The sequence below is a fragment of the Taudactylus pleione genome, unplaced genomic scaffold (genome assembly GCF_031769625.1).
Source record: "Taudactylus pleione unplaced genomic scaffold, aTauple2 ptg002751l, whole genome shotgun sequence".
Classification (NCBI taxonomy): Eukaryota; Metazoa; Chordata; class Amphibia; order Anura; family Myobatrachidae; genus Taudactylus; species Taudactylus pleione.
The window spans coordinates 2404594-2428536 of NW_028287126.1; the positions used below are offsets into that span (position 1 = coordinate 2404594).

Genomic DNA, 23943 nt, shown 5'->3' on the forward strand with positions numbered 1-23943 from the left:
TTTTTATGACCACGCCCCCTTCTCGGTCGCGCGCCTTAGGCGCGCGCACGGACATGCCCTCTCTAGCTCCGGCGCCCTGCCTCCCGCCGGAGCTAGAGGGAACACTAGGAGCCCCCTTCAAGCCACACAGAGCTCTCCCCCCTCCCCACTTCGCCTACCTCCCTCCTACCCGCAAAGCCTATTACTCCGCAACTAACTTACCTGAGGGACTTACCTGAGGGACGGCAAACGGGCGTGATCTCCCGGCAGAGCTGCTCCCTGGTCCTCTCATCGGCGTCGCGGACGTAATGTGTCACATGGCGCCGGTGAGAGGACTCGGGATTCGCTCTGTGCTGGATGCAGCAGCACTGACTGTGCCGCTGCATACAGTAACACCGGATCGCCGCAGTGAGCCTCCAATCCGGGAACAGGTGCCACTGGACACCTGTTCTCGGCAGGGTCACACCGACCCTGTGTGGGGGCCCCTCTGTGTGTTGGAGGCCAGGGACGACCGCCCCTGTCGCCTCCCCTTAACCCGGCCCTGAGCTTCACAATAACCAGCATAGTGTTGCCACGTCTACCTATGGGACAGAAAAACAGAGGCAGCCTCATTACTTTTCAATCAGCCCTCGTACAAGTGTCTGAGATAAATGTGCTAAAGCAGCAGCTAGCAAAGGCCTCGGCTTCTTACTGTGTTTGAGCAGGAATTGGGTACAGAAATACTATTCACAGCAAGATGGGATACGTTCAATATCCCGGCGCAGGAGATGCTGGCGTTTATAATACCGCCACCTGTCAGAATCCCGAGCGCCGGCTTCCCGAAGGTAAGTAGCGGGGTTGGGGGGAGAGTTAGGGTTAGGCAGTAGAGAGGAGGTTAGGATTAGGCACTTGGGGGGGAAGGTTAGGCTAAGGGTGCGGTTAGGTTTAGCTACTAGGGGGAGAGGTTAGGTTCAGGCATCGGGGAGGGAGGGTTAGAGTCGGCAGAGTGAGAGGGTTAGGATACCTACCAACAGGTGCTGTTAGGATGCTGGCGTCTGGATTTTTACTGCCTGGATCCCGAGCGCTGGCATCCCGTACCCTACCAGGCAAAACATACTGATTTTTGTCAGCACAAAATGCGTCTAGTTCTGTATAAGGATGGATGCACAGGCAATGTTGGTGCTAATATGCAGGATAGAAATCTGCATTGTGCCCCAGGAAGATACACTCAGGCCCAGCTGTACACCCTGCAGTGGTAATAGCGGGACTAATAACTGTGTGTGTGGGGAAAGCACGTTATACGCGTCAGCAGACAATAAGGGGTCTATTTACTAAGCAGTGTTAGGAGGCAGAGTGAAAAGTGATAAGAAAGTGATAAGGTGCCAGCCAATCAGCTCCCAACTGTCATCTCACAGGCTATGTTTGAAAAATGACAGTTGGGAGCTGATTGGCTGGTACCTTATCACTTTCTTATCACTCTTCACTCTGTCTCCTAACACTGCTTAGTAACTAGACCCCTATGTCAGGGAAGATCTGTGTCCACTGGCATCAGTAAATAAATATTAAGTTAGGCACCACCAGCTATTAGCTTAGGTACCCTGCTTACCTGGCTACTGGTTACCCCGTCCTACACTAATGATCTTTGGTTACTACATAAAACGACTGCGTATTGGCAGCGATTCTCCTTACAGCCAAGTTCTGTCCTATCTGTACTTATTTGTTATTAACCACTGTTGGCAAACGGAACCAGCAGAACGGTGGGAACCCCATATCCTCCCCAGTATACACAGTGCTATGCTCTCTGCCTTCTACAGACCATAGTCCACGTGGCGTCTCCTGGCTCCTAATTCCTGAACCACGGCTAATGTCCAGACAAATGGAGTCAGTAACTTTGGGGGTCATTCAGACCCGCTTGCGAGCGGCAGGACGCTCGCAAGCAGGTCGATGTTCCCCACTTCGCATGCGCACGACGGAGGGAGCTCCGTCGTGCGCATGCGCGAAACCAGACGAGCGACGGGCTTTCCATTGCTCCGGGTCTCGCACCAAAGGGGGCGTGCTGTCGATGTTGAGTGACAGCACGCCCCCTTTGGTGGGCGTGCCTGCCAGACGGAGGCGTTCCCATGGGAACGCCTACCGTCTGAAGCCGGCCCCACTGACATCACTAGTGATGTCAGTGGGAGTGATTTTGGCTCTGATAGAGCCAAAATCACTCCAGGGCTTGTGGCAGGGAGACCCTACCGCAGGGTCTCCGTCGCAAGTCCGATGGTCGCCATGGTCAAGACCATCGCGACCATCATCATGGACGCTCGCATATGCTGTGGGTGGTCACCCACAGCTATGCGAGCGGCCAGGTGGCCGCTCCATTTTCATGGAGGAGGCCCCGATTCAGAGTGAGCGCTCCGGTCAGAGCGTTCAGCTCTGAATCAGGCCCTTTGTACCTTGGTAAAACCATGTTGTGCCGCGGGGTGAGGGGAAGGTGCAGGTGTAACATTTGTAGAGGATTAGATTAGAGTCCAAACTCAAATCTAAATTGCAGTGTTAGAATAAAGCTGTGCAGCATTTGTGGGCTACGTGTAGTATTTATTTACCCCACATGCAAAACAAATAAAAGTATTTCCCCCTTGTATGACAGCTGCTTTGGGCCAGATGCATAGTTACTGCTTTTTTTTTTTTTGTTTCTACTAAGTATCCGCCCCAAATCCGGGGTAAACGATGGGCCTGATTCAGTAACGATCGCAATAGCGATTACACACGCAGTCTCACTTCGAAGATATGCTAATAATTGCGATCGCAATGCCATATGCAGGCTAACATAAAGACGCCCACTTTACCTTACACACATCCGTAACACTTAGGCCCTCATTCAGAGCCGCTCGCTATTTGCGGTCGTTCGTTCTAAAACAAGGGGTGGCTATTCAAATGAACCGTTCGCTAATTGTGGTCTGTTCACGCCTCTAAGTCTGAACGAGCGAGCAAAACTTGCGGTTGTAATTTTGAAAAATACGCCCCCTGGCCGCTCGCACCATACGTCATGTCCGTTATTTATTAGATTAATCGAGTACATCATACAGCGTATGAACTGCTCGCTATTCTTGTGGCTGGTTTTTCAACCGCTATTTTGCGAGCAGTTCGGAGTAAAAAAAAAACAAGTGACGTGGTCAATGACGCTGCTGTATTAATTATGCACTCCCTTAAAACGCCCGTTTTGACCTTTAAGCACGCCTGCGTTCTGATCTCCACTCCCCGTTTTCAAGCACCTTCCCTGTTACCACCCACATACGCCTCCTCCTGTCACTGAAAATAGCAGGCATTCGCTATATAGCGAACAAACGATTTTCGGCCGCACTGACTGGTTCGCGCATGCTTATTAAAATCCGTATGCATGCGCAGATGTGCGAACATCGGTCAGAATGAACGAGCGGCCGCTTACGAGCGGCTCTGAATCAGGGCCTTAGTAAGATTGCGAAACCATCGGTAACATTGAGCACCATCGCAGACTCACGCACACTTGCACAAGCTCTGACCTTACTTACAATCACTCTGCGTTGGGTTCTGCGTAGTCACTGCGTGCTAAGTCCCCTTCACACACGCACACTGCGATGCATGCGCAGAACACAACAATCGGACGATTGCGTGCGTCATCGCGGATGCGATCCTTGCTGAATCAGGCCCTATGACTTTCAGCTCACTCAGTGCTTGGGACACTGTGGGCCTTACTCAGCCGTGCGCGCAGTAGCGGCCGCTAGCTGCAAATATTTGTGGAGTCGCGGCGGCGATAAAATGCAAATGCTAGTTCCAGCCTCCCCCTTGTGTACTACGTGCACCTGAATGTTTCATCATTGCTGCACGGTGCAATATCGTCGGGTATTGAAGACAATCCACCATCATGTGCACCACCATCATGTGCACTACCGGCCTATGGCAGATGCGGTATCCCTGTCTGAACATGGTTTCAGTGGCTGCGGTTCTGCGTCTGAGAACGGAGCCGCTTTCACTAACACACCTGCGACACTCCCATATCGCGCGTTCACTTCCAGCCACTTCCCAGCCGCTGCCCAGGAACGCCCATGATTTTCCCTCGCCAGTGGTGTTACCAGCAGCCCCGTACACAAGAGCTCCTTTGTCTGTACACAGAGGGGAACGCTTGTGTCATAGGGGTTTTCTGCACCAGTAATTAATCGCACAACTACGTGAACATCGGTATTGCCTGAGATTAGCGAGCACCTCTGAATCTGGCGCTGTATCTCGGGAAGGGCAAAAGGCTCGGTTATTGTATGTACTGAGGGCTTTTAGACAGACTTGTGACTATCACTGTCTTCTTTTACTGCAGCCGATCTTGGCTTTCAGCGTAGAGCCTATAGCACCAGTCAGATCGCTGACCAACAGCCCATGCCAAGGTCCCACACGGCCAGTGACCCCAGCGCATCCCTGGAGAGGAGCCCACTATGCAGAATACAAATCCAGGACTTGCAATCTATGGACACCCCAGGCCCGGACATTCATGACCCACAGGTACCTCCTCAGATGTGTTGTTACATGTGCTGTACACGCTGACACGGTACACAGTGACGGGACAATCCCTGTACACGCTGACGGTACACAGTGACGGGACATTCCCTATACATGCTGACATGGTACACAGTGACGGGACAATCCCTGTACACGCTGACATGGTACACAGTGACGGGACAATCCCTGTACACGCTGACATGGTACACAGTGACGGGACATTCCCTGTACACGCTGACATGGTACACAGTGACGGGACAATCCCTGTACACGTTGACATGGTACACAGTGACTGGACAATCCCTGTACACGCTGACATGGTACACAGTGACGGGACAATCCCTGTACACGCTGACATGGTACACAGTGACGGGACAATCCCTGTACACGCTGACATGGTACACAGTGACGAGACAATCCCTGTACACGCTGACATGGTACACAGTGACGGGACAATCCCTGTACACTCTGACATGGTACACAGTGACGGGACAATCCCTGTACACGCTGACACGGTACACAGTGACGGGACATTCCCTGTACACGCTGACATGGTACACAGTGACGGGACATTCCCTGGACATGCTGACATGGTACACAGTGACGGGACAGTCCCTGTACACGCTGACATGGTACACAGTGACGGGACAATCCCTGTACACGCTGACACGGTACACAGTGACGGGACATTCCCTGTACACGCTGACATGGTACACAGTGACGGGACATTCCCTGGACACGCTGACATGGTACACAGTGACGGGACATTCCCTGGACACGCTGACATGGTACACAGTGACGGGACAATCCCTGTACACGTTGACATGGTACACAGTGACTGGACAATCCCTGTACACGCTGACATGGTACACAGTGACGGGACAATCCCTGTACACGCTGACATGGTACACAGTGACGGGACAATCCCTGTACACGCTGACATGGTACACAGTGACGAGACAATCCCTGTACACGCTGACATGGTACACAGTGACGGGACAATCCCTGTACACTCTGACACGGTACACAGTGACGGGACAATCCCTGTACACGCTGACACGGTACACAGTGACGGGACATTCCCTGTACACGCTGACATGGTACACAGTGACGGGACATTCCCTGGACATGCTGACATGGTACACAGTGACGGGACAGTCCCTGTACACGCTGACATGGTACACAGTGACGGGACAATCCCTGTACACGCTGACACGGTACACAGTGACGGGACAATCCCTGTACACGCTGACACGGTACACAGTGACGGGACATTCCCTGGACACGCTGACATGGTACACAGTGACGGGACAGTCCCTGTACACGCTGACATGGTACACAGTGACGGGACAATCCCTGTACACGCTGACATGGTACACAGTGACGGGACAATCCCTGTACACGCTGACATGGTACACAGTGACGGGACAATCGCTGTACACGCTGACATGGTACACAGTGACGGGACATTCCCTGTACACGCTGACATGGTACACAGTGACGGGACATTCCCTGTACACGCTGACATGGTACACAGTGACGGGACAATCCCTGTACACGCTGACATGGTACACAGTGACGGGACAATCCCTGTACACGCTCACATGGTACACAGTGACGGGACAATCCCTGTACACGCTGACATGGTACACAGTGACGGGACAATCCCTGTACACGCTGACATGGTACACAGTGACGGGACATTCCCTGTACACGCTGACACGGTACACAGTGACGGGACAATCCCTGTACACGCTGACACGGTACACAGTGACGGGACAATCCCTGTACACGCTGACACGGTACACAGTGATGGGACATTCCCTGTACACGCTGACATGGTACACAGTGACGGGACATTCCCTGGACATGCTGACATGGTACACAGTGACGGGACAGTCCCTGTACACGCTGACATGGTACACAGTGACGGGACAATCCCTGTACACGCTGACATGGTACACAGTGACGGGACAATCCCTGTACACGCTGACATGGTACACAGTGACGGGACATTCCCTGTACACGCTGACGGTACACAGTGACAATACAATCCCTGTACACGCTGACATGGTACACAGTGACGGGACAATCCCTGTACACGCTGACATGGTACACAGTGACGGGACAGTCCCTGTACACGCTGACATGGTACACAGTGACGGGATATTCCCTGTACACGCTGACATGGTACACAGTGACGGGACAATCCCTGTACACGCTGACATGGTACACAGTGACGGGACAATCCCTGTACACGCTGACATGGTACACAGTGACGGGACAGTCCCTGTACACGCTGACATGGTACACAGTGACGGGACAATCCCTGTACACGCTGACATGGTACACAGTGACGGATGATAAACTGACCTCTCGCCACTGTCAAGATGATTGAAATACATGCATGGGCTCCAAACATTAGTTGTGGTTTGTCAAACGTGTTAAACACATGATGCTTCCTATTGCCGTTAATGGGCGTGGCCTGTGCAGCGTGGCGCCTGAACACCTAGATCACTGAAATGTAGCCACCCCCTGAATGGCTGACATGGTCCCTAACACCAGACTCCGGTGTGTGACCACTAATGAGTATATTAATAGAGATCGCTTTCTGCACAATACATCTCGTGATTAGGAATTGAATAGTAGTAGAGCTGATGCAGTTAATATGCCAGCGGAGGGGAAGCCGGCCGCCAATATACCGACGGTAGGGAAAATGCCAACACCGCTATTCCGAAGGAGATCAGGATACCGCCATCACTGTCCCGAACGCCGGAATCCCGAATGTTAGGACCCGGGTAAGTATTACAGTTTCCCCAGGGATGGGGTTAGGCACCCCCGGGGAGAGATTAGGGTTAGGCACCCCTCTGAGAGGGTTGGGGTAGGCTATGGGGAGGAATGGTTAGGGATAGGTACCACTGGGGGGAGGTTAGGGTTAGACACCCCCCAGGAGAGTTAGATTTAGGGTGCGGCCAGGGTAGGTTAGGGTTAGGCAACACCGGGGGGAGTTTAGGGTTAGGCAACACCGGGGGGAGTTTAGGGTTAGGCAACACCAGGGGGAGTTTAGGGTTAGGCAACACCAAGGGGAGTTTAGGGTTAGGCAACACCAAGGGAGGGTTAGGGGGGGGGGGGGGGTAAGAGTTAGGTTACTTACCGCTCCAGTCGGGATCTTCACTGATCGGACTTCTGGCGTCGGGATTTGGTTATTCAGCCGCTGGCATATCATACCCCTCCCGTAGTACACAAACAATATAGAAACAAGTATGTATGGGACTTTTACTTATAATTATCATATTACTCACACTGCTAATGCGACAAAAGTAGAGTCCAAGGTTACACTGACTCCTGGTGCTGGCGTTTCATGTGCTGCTGTGCGCGACTCCGCTGCTAATCTGGGCGAAAAGGGAAAAGACAGCGTTTGGAGATGAGCCTCACACTAGGCATCGTTATGCTTAATCTACATATTTATACCAATTCCTCTGCCCCCATAATACAGATGTATTGTCCCTGGGACGCTGGGAGCGGCTTTGTATGTGGGTATGATACAAAATTCAGGAAAAAGTACAATACGCTGCGGATATCTGCTGCCGTCCCTGCATTTCCGACAGCGGCCGCAATACCCAAAGGTTTCTATAGCGGTTGCGAAGCTGTCAGATTTACCAAGCTGGTTCAGCCCGGTGCTGGTTATTGGAAAATCGGGAGGACCCCACACAGTTTTTCCCACAAATTCCCAGTGCCGAACCAGGCTGACAGGTCCAGGGCTGGGTTTTTTTTATTTTTTGAGGGGGGTGGGGGAGGAATTGTCTTTTTTTTATACATGAACCATTTCTTTACTTTTTAACATAACAAAGCCTGCACAGATCTTACTGATCTGTGCAGTGTTTCAGCTAAACCCACCGTTCACAGGCATGTCTATTTATCTCTTCTATTCTGATGTGATTTTGTTGCGATCTTGATCGTTTTTCTGTTGCCGCTGCGAGAACTCCTGCGAGCCTTCCTGTATTTTTAAAGCGGCAATCATTTTATAGGCAAAATCAAGCTGTTTTTGCCTTTAAAATGATTTCCACTTTAAAAAATACAGAAAGACCCGCAGGAGTTCCCGCAGCGGCTGAAGCTCGCAACCTATTACATAAGCCTTAAATGTGTGTTCCGATGGTATAATGCCATCTATTGCCATCTAAATTCGCGTTTGACCTGTGATTTCAACGTGTTTGTCTGTAGTAAAACGGCGCTGCGGAACACTTGTGGCACCATATAAAAAAAAAGGGTAATAATAATAAATGGATCAAACTCGACCTTTAGTAAATTTGCACCTTACTATCAATATAATTCTCACAAAGATTTTCACAAGAAGAAAAATATAATAAAAGTGTATTTCCTAAACTGGACATGTCATTCTTATCCTTACACAACGTAATACAGTAATGAATATTGGTCTGCAATATATGTTAGGGGATACTTATTACCAGGGCCGTCCCATTGTCACATCGTATTTGAGTATTCGCTATGTATTAGGGCAATGCGACTGTCCGGGGAAAAAAACTTTAAATAAAAATACGTCTCATCCTACTATATAATTCATATTTAATAACCTACGTCCCCCTCCTGGTTTCCAGATCTCGGTTATGTGGGTAATGTAACAGTAACTCTTTGAGTGCTAAAGCTGCAGGTGACATGGCGTAATACGTAAAGGTCCTTATCCGTGTGTCTGGCACCGGAAAGGTAAAATGTAGATGGGTACAGGCCGGCGAGCGCAGCCAGCGGGATAACGCTGCGGAGTTTCTGAAGCCCTCTGCCTCCCCATTCATTTTTATCGCCTCCCAAGAGAGCGTGGGGCTCATGGAGACGGTTGGAATGGCGTGCACGTTAATTGGCTGCCTCTCTGGTGCTAAGTATCTCATCTCGCTCTCGCTCCCTGTGCTGTATTCTCAGCTCTCTCCGAGCGAGGCCCAGAAATGGGACACTATATAAGGAGACTTCTCCGGAGTTGCCATAGCAACGCAGCCCAGGTTAAGGACTTCCTTGCATCTCATTTTGCAGCGTTCCAACGCAACCAAGAAAAGAGCCTGGCGCCCAACCCACGCCATGGACATTAATCCCAGCACAGCTGGCTTAATCCTCTGCAGTTCTGGTGGCCGACCGTCTCCTCCTTGGGGGCTATTAAATATATCTTCCAAAAAAAGATCAGCCTGAGGGTGGAAATAACCGCGGCTTCCTCGCAGTAACACCTTCCCCAGCTACACTCACAAGTAGTTTCATTTATTTATACGGCAGATGATCAGAAAAGAGGAAAGCAGGACACGTAACAAGGAAATAGCACATTGCAGTGTAAAACTACGTAGATGTTGGGGCACATAGTGATGCATTGCTTGGGTTCAGTCACAATGGGGCTGCTGTTCATACTATGCATGCCCACAAAGCCAGCCGAACAAGGGCCACCGAAAGTTCTGTCAGGCACAGGTGCTGGGAGGGCGTGGCCGCAGGAGGGGGCGGGGTCACAGCATCGCAGGGGCGTGGTTATAATTAAATCAGAAATTAACTTAATGGGTCACAGACCTTATACCTAGCAGTAGTGAGATAATCTATTTCTAACTGATGAATACAGTGAAAGAGAGAAAGTACCAACTAATTTTGCTCCTGTCACTTTAAAGGCTGTGTTTGAAAAATTACAGGAGCTGATTGGTCTGTACTTTATCTCTCTCCACTATATCACTCTACAAAGCTTAGTACATCTCCCCCCCTAATGTTTAAAGGTTAAATTATATCATATATTCATTTCTAGGTATTAAAATGTTTCCTGTCTCCTCGCCGGCCTTTATTTCATGGTATTTATCTGATTAGATCATTTTCATGTTACTGACCTAAAGTCCCGTAACGCCTCCGCTCAGGCTTCTCCCTGTCCAGTACCCTAATTCTGTAGCCGCCTGTTGCTTGGAGCCCATGGCCCCGGGGCTGAGGTGGGGTTCAGCATCATTTCCCGAAGACTTTAAATATCACCAACAAATGACAGGGATGACTGATATAATTATCACATCACACTGATCACTGTGTTTATTCTGGGCTGATCATTCAAAGTGTCAGCATTAGTGTAACCCTGCCGATCCTCTGCCCAAGTGCTCAGCTAGAATTGCTGCTTTCAGAGGCCTCGTTGCCCTAGAGGGTGCAGACGCTACACGTCCCATGGGCGAGGGTGGCCCACCTTAGCTGTCAAAACCCGGCATGTCCATGTAAGCTGTCCACAATTGCCCTTTTATATGTCTCGTCACACCCCTGGCTGATTCCATGTCAGAAAATACGCTCTGTACCCTTATTTTTTGTACATCAAAATGAGACGGTTATTAAAAATACAGAAAGGAAATAAAATTACTTAATGAGCTGAAATTATTTAAAATGGTTAATGCAACTATCCGAGTCAAATACAGATTTTTAAAAATGCATGATATCACCAGCTTACAACTCAGAAAAAGACTTTCCGCCATTAGACAGATTGTTCTTAAGGACTGACGCTCCATATGAAAGCAAGTGTCGGTGCACTCCGCGGTTTGTTTCCGTGGGTGCAGGATTTCGCTCGTGAGTATCCTCTCTTGTACACATTTCTGTCAAATAGCAGCAACAGTGTGTTTCTGAGTTTCAAACAGACTTTTTTGAGTAAAGTTAACACAGGGCCATAAGGAGGGCGGTGCAGCCGGTGCTGTTGCCCATGGCGGTATGTCTTGAGGGCGGAGGCCGACGTAGCCTGACCTGCTCCTCCGCCTCCCGCACACTCTGTGGGGAAAGACGCCTCACACAGTGCTGGGGCACACGGACCATCCATGGGACTCTCTGGCTACGGCTGCAGCTAGACCATCATTGAGTATTTGCCCATAGGGATGGCCATCGACCATTGATGATTCATAATCATTGAGGGTTTATGGCCAATGTAGAATGTTTTTTACCATCGATGGGGGAGAACCAGATGGTTTCCCTCCATCGGTGGAACAGCACAACCGAATGCTTTCTTTTTTTCTTACAAGGTGCCAGGGCATAGAGCATAGCTTGGCCCCCAACACCAGCAAAGCCGCACCCCCTGGTTCTGATTGGCCCACGGACCAGTCATTTAAAGAACAGGGATGATCATTGGTTGGTGAAACCATCGATGTTCATCCATTACATAGTTGCTTACCATCGCTGGCCAGTTGCTATTTCGCCATCTATGGTAACCTTACCGATTGCCATCTCTTCTCACCCACCAACCGTTTGCGGCACTTGTTTACGACAGGGCACACTCATAGGTTGGGGGAGGAGTCAGTGGCGGAGGCACAGGGCGCACTGCAGACCTGTTACGGGGCTAATTTAACTGGTATCAATTTCCAGCTTCTGCTGAACTCTTCAACTTTACATTTTGCAGATTTTTGGAGAACTGCAGAGCATTGCACCATTCCACCTACTTGTTGACAGGTGTATATTGATGTCCGTTGCAGAGCATTTCATGCTTGAACATAAACTTTTGCCCACCAGTAATTAATCAGAATGAAATTCATTTGATAAATGATTGTAACGTTCCCGCTGGACGTTCGTAAATCCTGATGTGATCCCACAGTGATCCAGCCACTACAATAACTGCAAAGTGCTTCTGACGGTGACCCCTGGGGTCCCGGACAAGTGGCCGAATGAACCCAGCGTCTGGCGGCTTTTCCAACTCTGTATTCTTGGAAAACATTCAATCGTCTGGGTGTATATGGGCGAAGTGGTGACTTTTGCAAGCTGCAGCTTCCCTGCCAGTGTGACCTTAGAATTTAAAGCGTAAATTGTACTTAGTGCAGACCTTTTTTTTTTTTTTTAGGTCAGACCCTCCAAAAAGCAAATAAATATGCCACTTAGCATTGGCAAATTTCCGTGAAGGTTTGTCCCACTTTTTCCGTTAGTAAGTATTATTGATGAATGTGCAGAAGTTGTCGCTACTGCACAAATATAGGTGCAATTCTGCTGCAGGGGTGCATAAACTTTCCACCGTGCGTTGGTAGAAATTGTTGTAGACTCTGGAATTTTTCACTGTAGAGCAGTGGCTCTCAACTCCTCAAGTACCCCCAACAGGTCATGTTTTCTGGATTTCTTTAATCATTCACTAGGTGAGTTAATCTATTTTCTTGGGTCAGTCATTATCCCACCTGTTTCCACAGCACACAACCTCTTGTGGGTACTAGAGGACTGGCGTTGAGAACCACTATTTTATAGGAAAAAAATAGATCTAATCCTGCGGGAACATATTATTTAAATGAGATGGTGCGAGCGGAGACGTAAATTCAACCTAGTATGTTTAGTGCGGCACTTTTCCGGTAACGCCCCCCATCATGCTCTTGGGCATGATCCCTGATGATTGACAGGCAGCTCGGATACAGCCGTGCAAGAGTGACGATCTCAAAATTCACAGCTGCTTCTCCAAATGATGTTGCATGATTCACTTATCAATGGTTTCATCCTGAATTCCTCAGCAGAGCTGCTGACACAACCGCCTGTGGCAAAATACTTCCTAACTTCATATCGAAGTGTCTTTTATAATTAGCAAATGCGTCAGTGCCAATTATTCCAGCGGGAGAGACCGTCTCAGGAAACAACCCCAGCACTGCCTGGCACTAAGTATCCAAAATAATGTCGGCTTGCAGTTCAGGGGGCGGTGCCAAGGCCCCAAAACAGATGGAAAATGATGGGGAAACAGACCCAACAACCACAGCCCGAGTCACAAGTTTAAAATGATCCATATTTAAAAAGCTATACACTTTGCTACAATATCCTCTGCGTTCACCCATGCGGGTATCAGCGCCAAACATGGAAAGACTTGGAAGTTTCTGAAAGGGACGGTGACCTCAAAAATGTTAACTGTCTAATTGATTCCAGCACAGGGGATTATCTATCTTCCCCCTTAAGGCCCCCATACATCAGCAATTGATTGCAGCAATCGTGCAATTAGCAATCGATTGTGTCTAAAAATCTTTCCCTTTTTCAATCGATTGTGGCAATTCTGCAATCTGCAATCGTTTGATAAAGGGAGAGATTTTTAGGCACAATCGATTGCAAATTGCACGATTGCTGCAATCAATTGCTGATGTATGGGGGCCTTTAGCGCTGACTAATTCAGAAGCGATAATATTCAAATGCTTGTTTCAGCCTTCCCCTGCTGTACTATCATGCGCTGGAATGTGCAAGCCCTGCGACGCCCACTTTAATTTCCCGTACATGCTGCAACACCGCTGGTGGTTCTGAACAATCCGCCATTTCTGCAACGTCGCCTCCGCCTACGGCAGATGCAGTGTCTCAGTCTGAACTCCATCTAACCGTGGTCTCTGTGCCTGCGGCTGTGCGTCTGAGAATGCAGAAGCTTTCACCACCCGCGACACTCCCATAGCACGCCAGCGCAACAGATTATTTTACGCTCACTTCAGGCCAGCTCCCAGTCACCACCCTTAGTTTTCCCTTCGCCAGATTTGATACCAGTGGTCCCGTACGTAACAGCGCATTATGCATACACACAGAGTAACACAGGCTTCCTAGAGGTTGCCAGAATAATTTTGTGCATGGGCAATAGGAAATAGTCGATTACGTGAAAATCGGTACTGCGTGCACCCCTGCATCAGGCAATGAGTAAACTAGGTGGGTTATCTGCTGCTTTTTTGACAGCTCACATCCACTACACAGATAGGCAGAATTGATGAGTGATGAGACAAAGGTATTGTGGGGAAGGGAAGTCAAACAATCATACTATACTGAATAAGGACCTATGCAAAGCAGCCCTACTAGCACTATCATAGAAACTAGGGAAATGCCCTAGACCAGAAGTTCCCAAACTTGGTCCTCAAGCCACCCTAACCGTCCATGTTTTAAGAATATCCATGCTTGAGCACAGGTGTGGCCAGTTCATTGAAGAGGGCAGAATTAGTACTTATCCAGCTTTAATATGTTACATACAAAGTATATTGTGTAGCATAATTCCAGCATATACAGGACCAGTGATCACAGTAACCCATTATATGTGTCATACATAGTGTATTGTGTGTCATAATTCCAGCATATACAGGACCAGCGATCACAGTAACCCATTATATGTGTCATACATAGTGTATTGTGTGTTATATATCCAGCATATACAGGACCAGTGATCACAGTGAGCCATTAGATGTGGCAGTACGGCCATCCTGCCTGAGCTGAATGTATTTATGTTAGATGTGGGCACCATTCCCGAGCATTGGAGCAAGTCGGGGGGTCTGGGTGAGCAGCAGAAGAACCTAGCACTGCCCTAGACACACATGTACATATTGGTCTCCTTACGTACTGGATAGTGTATTATTATACAGTATTAATAATTAACCCTATTAATGGTCTATAGCAGTGGACCCCTAACAGTGCATGTTTTCCAGATCTCCTAGTTGGTGCACAGGTATATTTATTACCAACTGACACATGTTAAAAGATCCACAGATGTTGCTAATCATTTCATTTGTTATACTGAGAAGAACATGCAGCGCTAGTAACATTCTACTAGTTACTATTTCTATTGTGGTCATGATGTGTGCTGGGGAGGGGGGTTTCCAGGCAGATGGAAACCCCCCCTGCGTTTGCCTATGACTGTTACTGCCTTGAGGACAGGGGGCCTGATTCAGAGCCAAACGCTCTGACAGAGCGCTCGCTCTGAATCAGGGCCAGGTTTTTTTTTTTTAGAACGGCATCCTGGCCGCTCGCATAGCTGTGGGTGACCACCCACAGCTATAGCGAGCGGCCATGATGATGGTCGCGATGGTCAAGACCATCGCGTCCATCGGGCTTGCGATGAGACCCTTGTGGTAGGGTCTCGTGGCCGCAAGCCCCAGAGAGCTTTCGGCTCAAATTGAGCCGGAAGCTCTCCCACTGACATCACTTGTGATGTCAGTGGGGCCGCCCCCAAACGGTAGGCGTTCCTTCGGGAACGCCTCCGTTTGCCTGGCCACTCCCCCGCCCACCTACCAAAGGGGGCGAGCTGTAACTTACCATCGACAGCTCGCCCCCTTTGTTGCGAGACCCGGAGCGACAGAGTGCCTGTCGCTATCCGGGTCTCGCGCATGCGCACGACGGAGCCGGCTCCGTCGTGCACATGCCCAGTGGGCCACCATCGACCCGGTTGCGAGAGCTCAGCACTTGCGACCGGGTCTCAATCAGGCCCTCTATTCCCAACTCTGAATCAGGCCCTTTGTCCCTTGTAACATAAAATGTTCTCTCCTTCGATGTCATTGAAATGCGCACGCCTGCATAGCCCCTACTCTCTGCTTTCATGCTCCCATGTTGGTGCGTATTCCCCATTCCTGCCATGCGGTGTGTGTGTGTGTGTGTGGGGGGGGGGGACAGGCAGCCATTTGCATTCCACAAAATGGCATCAGTTTGCTTTGTTTCTGCATGCTTGATTACTCTCCCAAAATGTCCAGAAGATTCCTACATTTTTGGGGAATTCTGCCAGACTGCTAAGAGAGTACATCACCCACCCACAAATCGCGTCAGTAAGGTCCGTACCCGCTACTTTGCTCTTGGAACCCCCCTCTGAAAATCATTTCACATCTATCTTTGCGGGTCCACCTGCAAGTGGTGAAAACGATAAAAGCATCACTTCAATGTCCGTCCTGCCAGCCCTGTAATACCTCCGTCTTCAATACATCCAGCTGTGGCTACTTCTAATCTTGTATGTCTGAAATTAGCCCCGAGAGTGAGACTGACACTATTACATCTAACACTTTTGTTTTGTTTTGCAGTTTATATCACTTTGTCCTGAGGGCACCTAAAAAAGCGCTTTTACACAAATGTACAAGTGGAAGGCGCGAAATGCATCTAATTTAGAAAAAAGATTTAAAAGAGGTTTAATTCCTGGCACATCTGAGGGGGTGTGGTATACTAGGTCATCATTCATCATCACGCAAAATTAAATCTCGTGTTCCACTTCAGCGCCAAGACTAGGCGCGCTGATCTGAAGTTAGCGAGGCTGCCTGTTTGTGCAAAAATAACCATGTGACATTGCAAAAAAACTTTTATAAATGACCTGTTTCAATTTTTTTACACCGTATAGAGCAATACAACTGTTCACATATTTTTCTATCTTTATATAGATATAAAATGCAAAATATAAACAATATTACATTTTATGTCAGCTTTATTTTATTTATTTATTTTTTACATTTAATTTCTAATTTCTACGAGAAGGTGATTATTCTATTATGATGGTATGGTCTTATGGGCACTAAATATTGGGTGTATACAGGTGCTACCACCTTGCGTTCTGTATGTACACATTGTACATTGCAGTGCTTTCCTTCTATATGGCTGATTTTTATCTTCTTGTTGTATTTAGTTCATTGGCACTTGCAGAGATACCCACTATTATTCTTTATGTTAAAAAAAAATTAATTAATATCCCTCAACTGATAATAAGTTGATATTTCAAGTATTTTGATTATTATTTCTGTTTCCTTATGTGACAAATCAGAATTTGGAGCCATCAGCTTCCCTGCGGCACTGAGGGGTTAACGGTTTTGCTGACAGCTGTTGTCACAATGTCACCAATGCACAATAGTTACATTGTATCAGACAGACACTCGTTCTGGTGAATGGAGATAGAGCTTAAAGCGATCAGACTGAAATGATGGGTTGGGCTGAAATAAACATGGAGTCGAGAAACAACTTTTATAAACGCTTATTTTTCCACCGGAACACAGAAGAAAAGCCGGAAAACTGGGGCCAAACATTTTTGCATAATTCTTTGACGTGCACTAGAAAATGAAGGGTGAAATGTGGGAGAAAAATGGGAGGAGTTTAGGCAAAAAAGGGGTGGAGTGTGTAGGTGGCAAAATATTTTGGAGAACTAAGGATCTGATTCAGAGCCGGACGCTATTTGCGCTCGCTCGTTCAGAAAAAGGGGGTGGCTATTTAAATTGACCGTTCGCTCTTTGTGGTCTGTTGACACCTCCATGTCTGAACGAGCGAACAAAACATGCGGTCGTTATTTGGAAAAAAACGCCCCCTGGCCGCTCGCATCATACGTCATGTCCGCTATTTATTAGATTAATCGAGTACATCGAACGGTGTGTGAACTGCTCGCTATTCTTGTGGTTGGATTTTCCTACCGCAATAATGCGAGCAGTTCAGACTAAAAAACAACCAAGTGACGTGGTCGATGACGCTGCTTTGTTAATTATGCACTCCCATTAAACGCCCGTTTTGACCTTTTGGCACGCCTGCGTTCTGATCTCCACTCCCCGTTTTCAAGCACCTTCCCCTGTTACTACCCACAAACGCCTCATTCTGTCACTCAAATTAGCAGGCATTCGCTATTTTGCGAGCACACGATTTTCGACCGCACTGACTGGTTCGCGCATGCGCACTAAAACCCATACGCATGCGTAGATGTGCGAACATCGCTCGGTGCGAACGAGCGGCCGCTTACGAGTGGCTCTGAATGAGACCCTAAGTAGTTTAAAACTACGACTGCTAATGAGGCACTTGTCATATACCAGGTCAGCAATGGCTAAGAAAAAACACAACGTCCTATAGAAGCCGGTACGTCTCAGTACTGTATGCCACATGCACCATTAACGTCCCCGCGATTATGGCACAATAATCGGATTGTATATTTCCATAATTTACTGTAAATTACATTTTATAATTAGAAATGTTTCTTGTACATCTGAAAAATTCTAGAGCAAACCCTGATGTCGTCTATGGAATGTTCTCTGTGGATTTTGCTCCGTTCTGGGCTGGTAAAGGCTGAGTTAATACCTGGCTATGACTGAGCAATAAGCAGGATAATGGTTAGAGCAACCGTAAACTGAGGATTTTTTTCAGCGTAGACCCCTTTCGAAAGCTACAGATTATAGGGTGCAAAAAAAAATCCAAATGTTTACCCTGATCTATCCATTATATTTATAATTACTGGTGCAGGACCTTGGCATGTCTATGAACGATTCATTAACAAATATGTCTTTCTTACTGTCCTAGCTGTTTATGGATAATTGGTGCCGCGTACAGGTTCATTTAATATTTTAGATGATGTTAAATCCCTGTAAAGATTTCCTATTATCACCAAGCAATTTGGAAATGAAAAAGGATAGCCAAAAAGGGAACATTGCTGTCACCATTTTTTATTTTATTTTACCACACCAGAGAAACATTTTAAAATGTGATATCACAATATGGGAACGCCATCTCCTGGCGGTGGTTCTCCTCCTACAGACCCCGCTCAAGCTCCGCCACCTCTCCTGACCCAGACGTCGTGATTTAGGCAGCTGGATCTCCCCAATGGTTGATAGTTTTTTTTTTTAGTAACATTATTTTTGAACATTTTTTGTCTGGTGTGGTAAATGCCCGGTTGATATTTTACCGAGGACAGACGTCCCCTTTATGGTTAATCCAGGGTATTTGATTAGTGATGTCTTGCTATCTGAAATGTGATATTAGACGTCCACCAGTAATTATAATATTGTAATGGTCCTCCATCTTTTTTCTCCCTTCCATCCATCCACCCACACACTATCCACCCACCATCCATCCACCCATAATCCATCAATCCATTCACCCACCGTCCATACACCACCCATTTTCTGGATTCCATCAGTCGTCATTGTCCGTCAGTCCATTCGTCAGCACCACAAAGATTAGGGGTGCCGGGGCAAGGCGTCCCTCTCTTCTCCAGCAGAGCTGTCTCTCATTCTGCCATGATGGGGAAACCCCACTGACACATGAGGGTCTACAAGGAAGTTCCTTCACCCAGCCGGAGGCCACTCTCTCTCTGAAATCCTCCACTGACAGTCAGCCTTTCAGCAGTCCGGGGGATCTGGGTGAGACCATCTTCAAAGGTCAATGTTCATCTGTGTATGAGGGTGGTTTGGGAAAAACAAAAGTTATTTTTAGGTTTTAATGCATCTAAGACATGAAAGACCCTAGGAATGCCCCCTTAGATTGCATCTCAGCGATTTTCCCCACTGATTTTGGAAGAGATCTAAGGACATCATTGTATAATGTACCAAAGCAGAAACAGGGTAAATGCCGGCTGCACGTGTTTAAATGTCTCCTTATGACTTTTTGGTGGCATCTGCGTTCACCAGTCCTAACTATACCGTGTGGACTTCCTTTGTGCAACTCGCTGGAGCTAGAGTCAGCAGGCAGTGGTGATTCACAAGGCAACGCACAGCAGCTCTCAGTCCTGAACTCAATGTATGGGCAAGCAGCCACTGTCAGTTAGTGACCCTGTACCCAGCGTATGGGAGAGCAGCCAGTGTCATAGTCACTGAGGGGAGGAGGAGACCAGGAGCACTGGTGGTAAGGACAGAGCAGGGGAAGGCAAAGCAGCTCTCAGTGACCCTGTACCCAGCGTATGGGCGAGCAGCCAGTGTCATAGTCACTGAGGGGATGAGGAGACCAGGAGCACTGGTGGTAAGGATAGTGCAGGGGAAGGCACAGCAGCTCTCAGTGACCCTGTACCCAGCGTATGGGAGAGCAGCCAGTGTCATAGTCACCGAGGGGAGGAGGAGACCAGGAGCACTGGTGGTAAGGATAGTGCAGGGGAAGGCACAGCAGCTCTCAGTGACCCTGTACCCAGCATATGGGAGAGCAGCCAGTGTCAGTGTCACTGAGGGGAGGAGTTGACCAGGAGTACTGGTGGTAAGGATAGTGCAGGGGGAGGCACAGCGGCTCTCAGTGACACTGTACCCAGCGTATGGGAGAGCAGTCAGTGTCACTGAGGGGAGGAGTTGACCAGGAGTACTGGTGGTAAGGATAGTGCAGGGGGAGGCACAGCAGCTCTCAGTGACCCTGTACCCAGCGTATGGGTGAGCAGCCAGTGTCATAGTCACTGAGGGGAGGAGGAGACCAGGAGCACTGGTGGAAAGGATAGTGCAGGGGAAGGCATAGCAGCTCTCAGTGACCCTGTACCCAGCGTATGGGAGAGCAGCCAGTGTCAGTGTCACTGAGGGGAGGAGACCAGGAGCACTGGTGGTAAGGATAGTGCAGATTGAGGCACAGCAGCTCTCAGTGACCCTGTACCCAGCGTATGGGTGAGCAGCCAGTGTCATAGTCACTGAGGGGATGAGGAGACCAGGAGCACTGGTGGTAAGGATAGTGCAGGGGAAGGCACAGCAGCTCTCAGTGATCCTGTACCCAGCGTATGGGAGAGCAGCCAGTGTCACTGAGGGGAGAATGAGACCAGGAGCACTGGTGATAAGGATAGTGCAGGGGAAGGCACAGCAGCTCTCAGTGACCCTGTACCCAGCGTATGGGTGAGCAGCCAGTGTCATAGTCACTGAGGGGAGGAGGAGACCTGGAGCACTGGTGGTAAGGATAGTGCAGGGGAAGGCACAGCAGCTCTCAGTGACCCTGTACCCAGCGTATGGGTGAGCAGCCAGTGTCAGTCACTGAGGGGGAGAAGGAGACCAGGAGCACTCATGGTAAGGATAGTGCAGGGGAAGGCACAGCAGCTCTCAGTGACCCTGTACCCAGCGTATGGGAGAGCAGCCAGTGTCATAGTCACTGAGGGGAGGAGGACACCAGGAGCACTGGTGGTAAGGATAGTGCAGGGAAAGGGACAGTAGATCTCAGTGACCCTGTACCCAGCGTATGGGAGAACAGCCAGTGTCATAGTCACTGAGCGGAGAAGGAAACCAGGAGCACTGGTGGTAAGGATAGTGCAGGGGAAGGCACAGCAGCTCTCAGTGACCCTGTACCCAGCATATGGGAGAGCAGCCAGTGTCATAGTCACTGAGCGGAGAAGGAAACCAGGAGCACTGGTGGTAAGGATAGTGCAGAGGAAGGCACAGCAGCTCTCAGTGACCCTGTACCCAGCGTATGGGAGAGAAGCCAGTGTTATAGTCACTGAGGGGGAGAAGGAGACCAGGAGCACTGGTGGTAAGGATAGTGCAGGGGAAGGCACAGCAGCTCTCAGTGACCCTGTACCCAGTGTATGGGAGAGCAGCCAGTGTCATAGTCACTGAGGGGAGGAGGAGACCAGGAGCACTGGTGGTAAGGATAGTGCAGGGGAAGGCACAGCAGCTCTCAGTGATCCTGTACCCAGCGTATGGGAGAGCAGCCAGTGTCACTGAGGGGAGAATGAGACCAGGAGCACTGGTGATAAGGATAGTGCAGGGGATGGCACAGCAGCTCTCAGTGACCCTGTACCCAGCGTATGGGTGAGCAGCCAGTGTCATAGTCACTGAGGGAAGTAGACAGGAGCACTGGTGGTAAGGATAGTGCAGGGGAAGGCACAGCAGCTCTCTGTGACCCTGTACCCAGCGTATGGGAGAGCAGCCAGTGTCATAGTCACTGAGGGAAGTAAACAGGAGCACTGGTGGTAAGGATAGAGCTGGGGAAGGCACAGCAGCTCTCAGTGACCCTGTGCCCAGCGTATAGGAGAGCAGCCAGTGTTATAGTCACTGAGGGGAGAAGGAGACCAGGAGCACTGGTGGTAAGGATAGTGCAGGGAAACACACAGCAGCTCTCAGTGACCCTGTACCCAGCGTATGGGAGAGCAGCCAGTGTCATAGTCACTGAGGGGAGAAGGAGACCAGGAGCACTGGTGGTAAGTATAGTGCAGTGGAAGGCACAGCAGCTCTCAGTGACCCTGTACCCAGCGTATGGGAGAGCAGCCAGTGTCATAGTCACTGAGGGGAGAAGGAGACCAGGAGCACTGGTGGTAAGTATAGTGCAGTGGAAGGCACAGCAGCTCTCAGTGACCCTGTACCCAGCGTATGGGAGAGCAGCCAGTGTCATAGTCACTGAGGGGAGAAGGAGACCAGGAGCACTGGTGGTAAGTATAGTGCAGTGGAAGGCACAGCAGCTCTCAGTGACCCTGTACCCAGCGTATGGGAGAGCAGCCAGTGTCATAGTCACTGAGTGGAGAAGGAAACCAGGAGCACTGGTGGTAAGGATAGTGCAGAGGAAGGCACAGCAGCTCTCAGTGACCCTGTACCCAGCGTATGGGAGAGAAGCCAGTGTTATAGTCACTGAGGGGGAGAAGGAGACCAGGAGCACTGGTGGTAAGGATAGTGCAGGGGAAGGCACAGCAGCTCTCAGTGACCCTGTACCCAGCATATGGGAGAGAAGCCAGTGTTATAGTCACTGAGGGGGAGAAGGAGACCAGGAGCACTGGTGGTAAGGATAGTGCAGGGGAAGGCACAGCAGCTCTCAGTGACCCTGTACCCAGCGTATGGGAGAGCAGCCGGTGTCATAGTCACTGAGGGAAGTAAACAGGAGCACTGGTGGTAAGGATAGAGCTGGGGAAGGCACAGCAGCTCTCAGTGACCCTGTGCCCAGCGTATGGGAGAGCAGCCAGTGTCATAGTCACTGAGGGGAGAAGGAGACCAGGAGCACTGGTGGTAAGTATAGTGCAGGGGAACACACAGCAGCTCTCAGTGACCCTGTGCCCAGCGTATGGGAGAGCAGCCAGTGTCATAGTCACTGAGGGGAGAAGGAGACCAGGAGCACTGGTGGTAAGTATAGTGCAGTGGAAGGCACAGCAGCTCTCAGTGACCCTGTACCCAGCGTATGGGAGAGCAGCCAGTGTCATAGTCACTGAGGGGAGAAGGAGACCAGGAGCACTGGTGGTAAGTATAGTGCAGTGGAAGGCACAGCAGCTCTCAGTGACCCTGTACCCAGCGTATGGGAGAGCAGCCAGTGTCATAGTCACTGAGTGGAGAAGGAAACCAGGAGTACTGGTGGTAAGGATAGTGCAGGGGGAGGCACAGCAGCTCTCAGTGACCCTGTACCCAGAGTATGGGTGAGCAGCCAGTGTCATAGTCACTGAGGGGAGGAGGAGACCATGAGCACTGGTGGTAAGGATAGTGCAGGGGGAGGCACAGCAGCTCTCAGTGACCCTGTACCCAGCGTATGGGAGAGAAGCCAGTGTTATAGTCACTGAGGGGGAGAAGGAGACCAGGAGCACTGGTGGTAAGGATAGTGCAGGGGAAGGCACAGCAGCTCTCAGTGACCCTGTACCCAGCGTATGGGAGAGAAGCCAGTGTTATAGTCACTGAGGGGGAGAAGGAGACCAGGAGCACTGGTGGTAAGGATAGTGCAGGGGAAGGCACAGCAGCTCTCAGTGACCCTGTACCCCCAGCGTATGGGAGAGCAGTCAGTGTTACTGAGGGGAGAAGGAGACCAGGCGCACTGGTGGTAAGGATACTGCAGAGGAAGGCACAGCAGCTCTCAGTGACCCTGTACCCAGCGTATGGGAGAGCAGCCAGTGTCACTGAGTGGTAGAAAGTACGTTAAAAAAAAAATCCTTTTTTGGCATCATTATTATTCAGAGAAGTTCGGTTATTTCAGCAGATAATATTAGAAATAAATAAAAGCACATAGGAAGTCCCCCGCTGCGATGCGGACATCCATTATTTAACTCACAATATTATGAATGAGCTCAGAGGTCCTCCGGGGGCTCATTCATACCAGACGCACTATGTGTAACACCGCTCTCAACCTGCAGAATACATCACATTAATC

At 49.5% G+C, this 23943-nt stretch overlaps 1 protein-coding gene across 2 annotated transcripts in view; it reads left to right on the plus strand.

The window, feature by feature from the left end:
• Positions 1-23943, plus strand: part of VWA5B1 (von Willebrand factor A domain containing 5B1) — a 254817-nt gene that overhangs the window by 209903 nt on the left and 20971 nt on the right. The window contains exons 14-15 of one of the 2 annotated variants that reach the window (XM_088466310.1): positions 4289-4470; positions 19070-19310. In XM_088466310.1, coding sequence (XP_088322436.1) covers positions 4289-4470; positions 19070-19310 — 423 coding nt within the window. The remainder of the gene's footprint in view (positions 1-4288; positions 4471-19069; positions 19311-23943) is intronic. The other variant, XM_088466311.1, reaches the window with a different exon arrangement.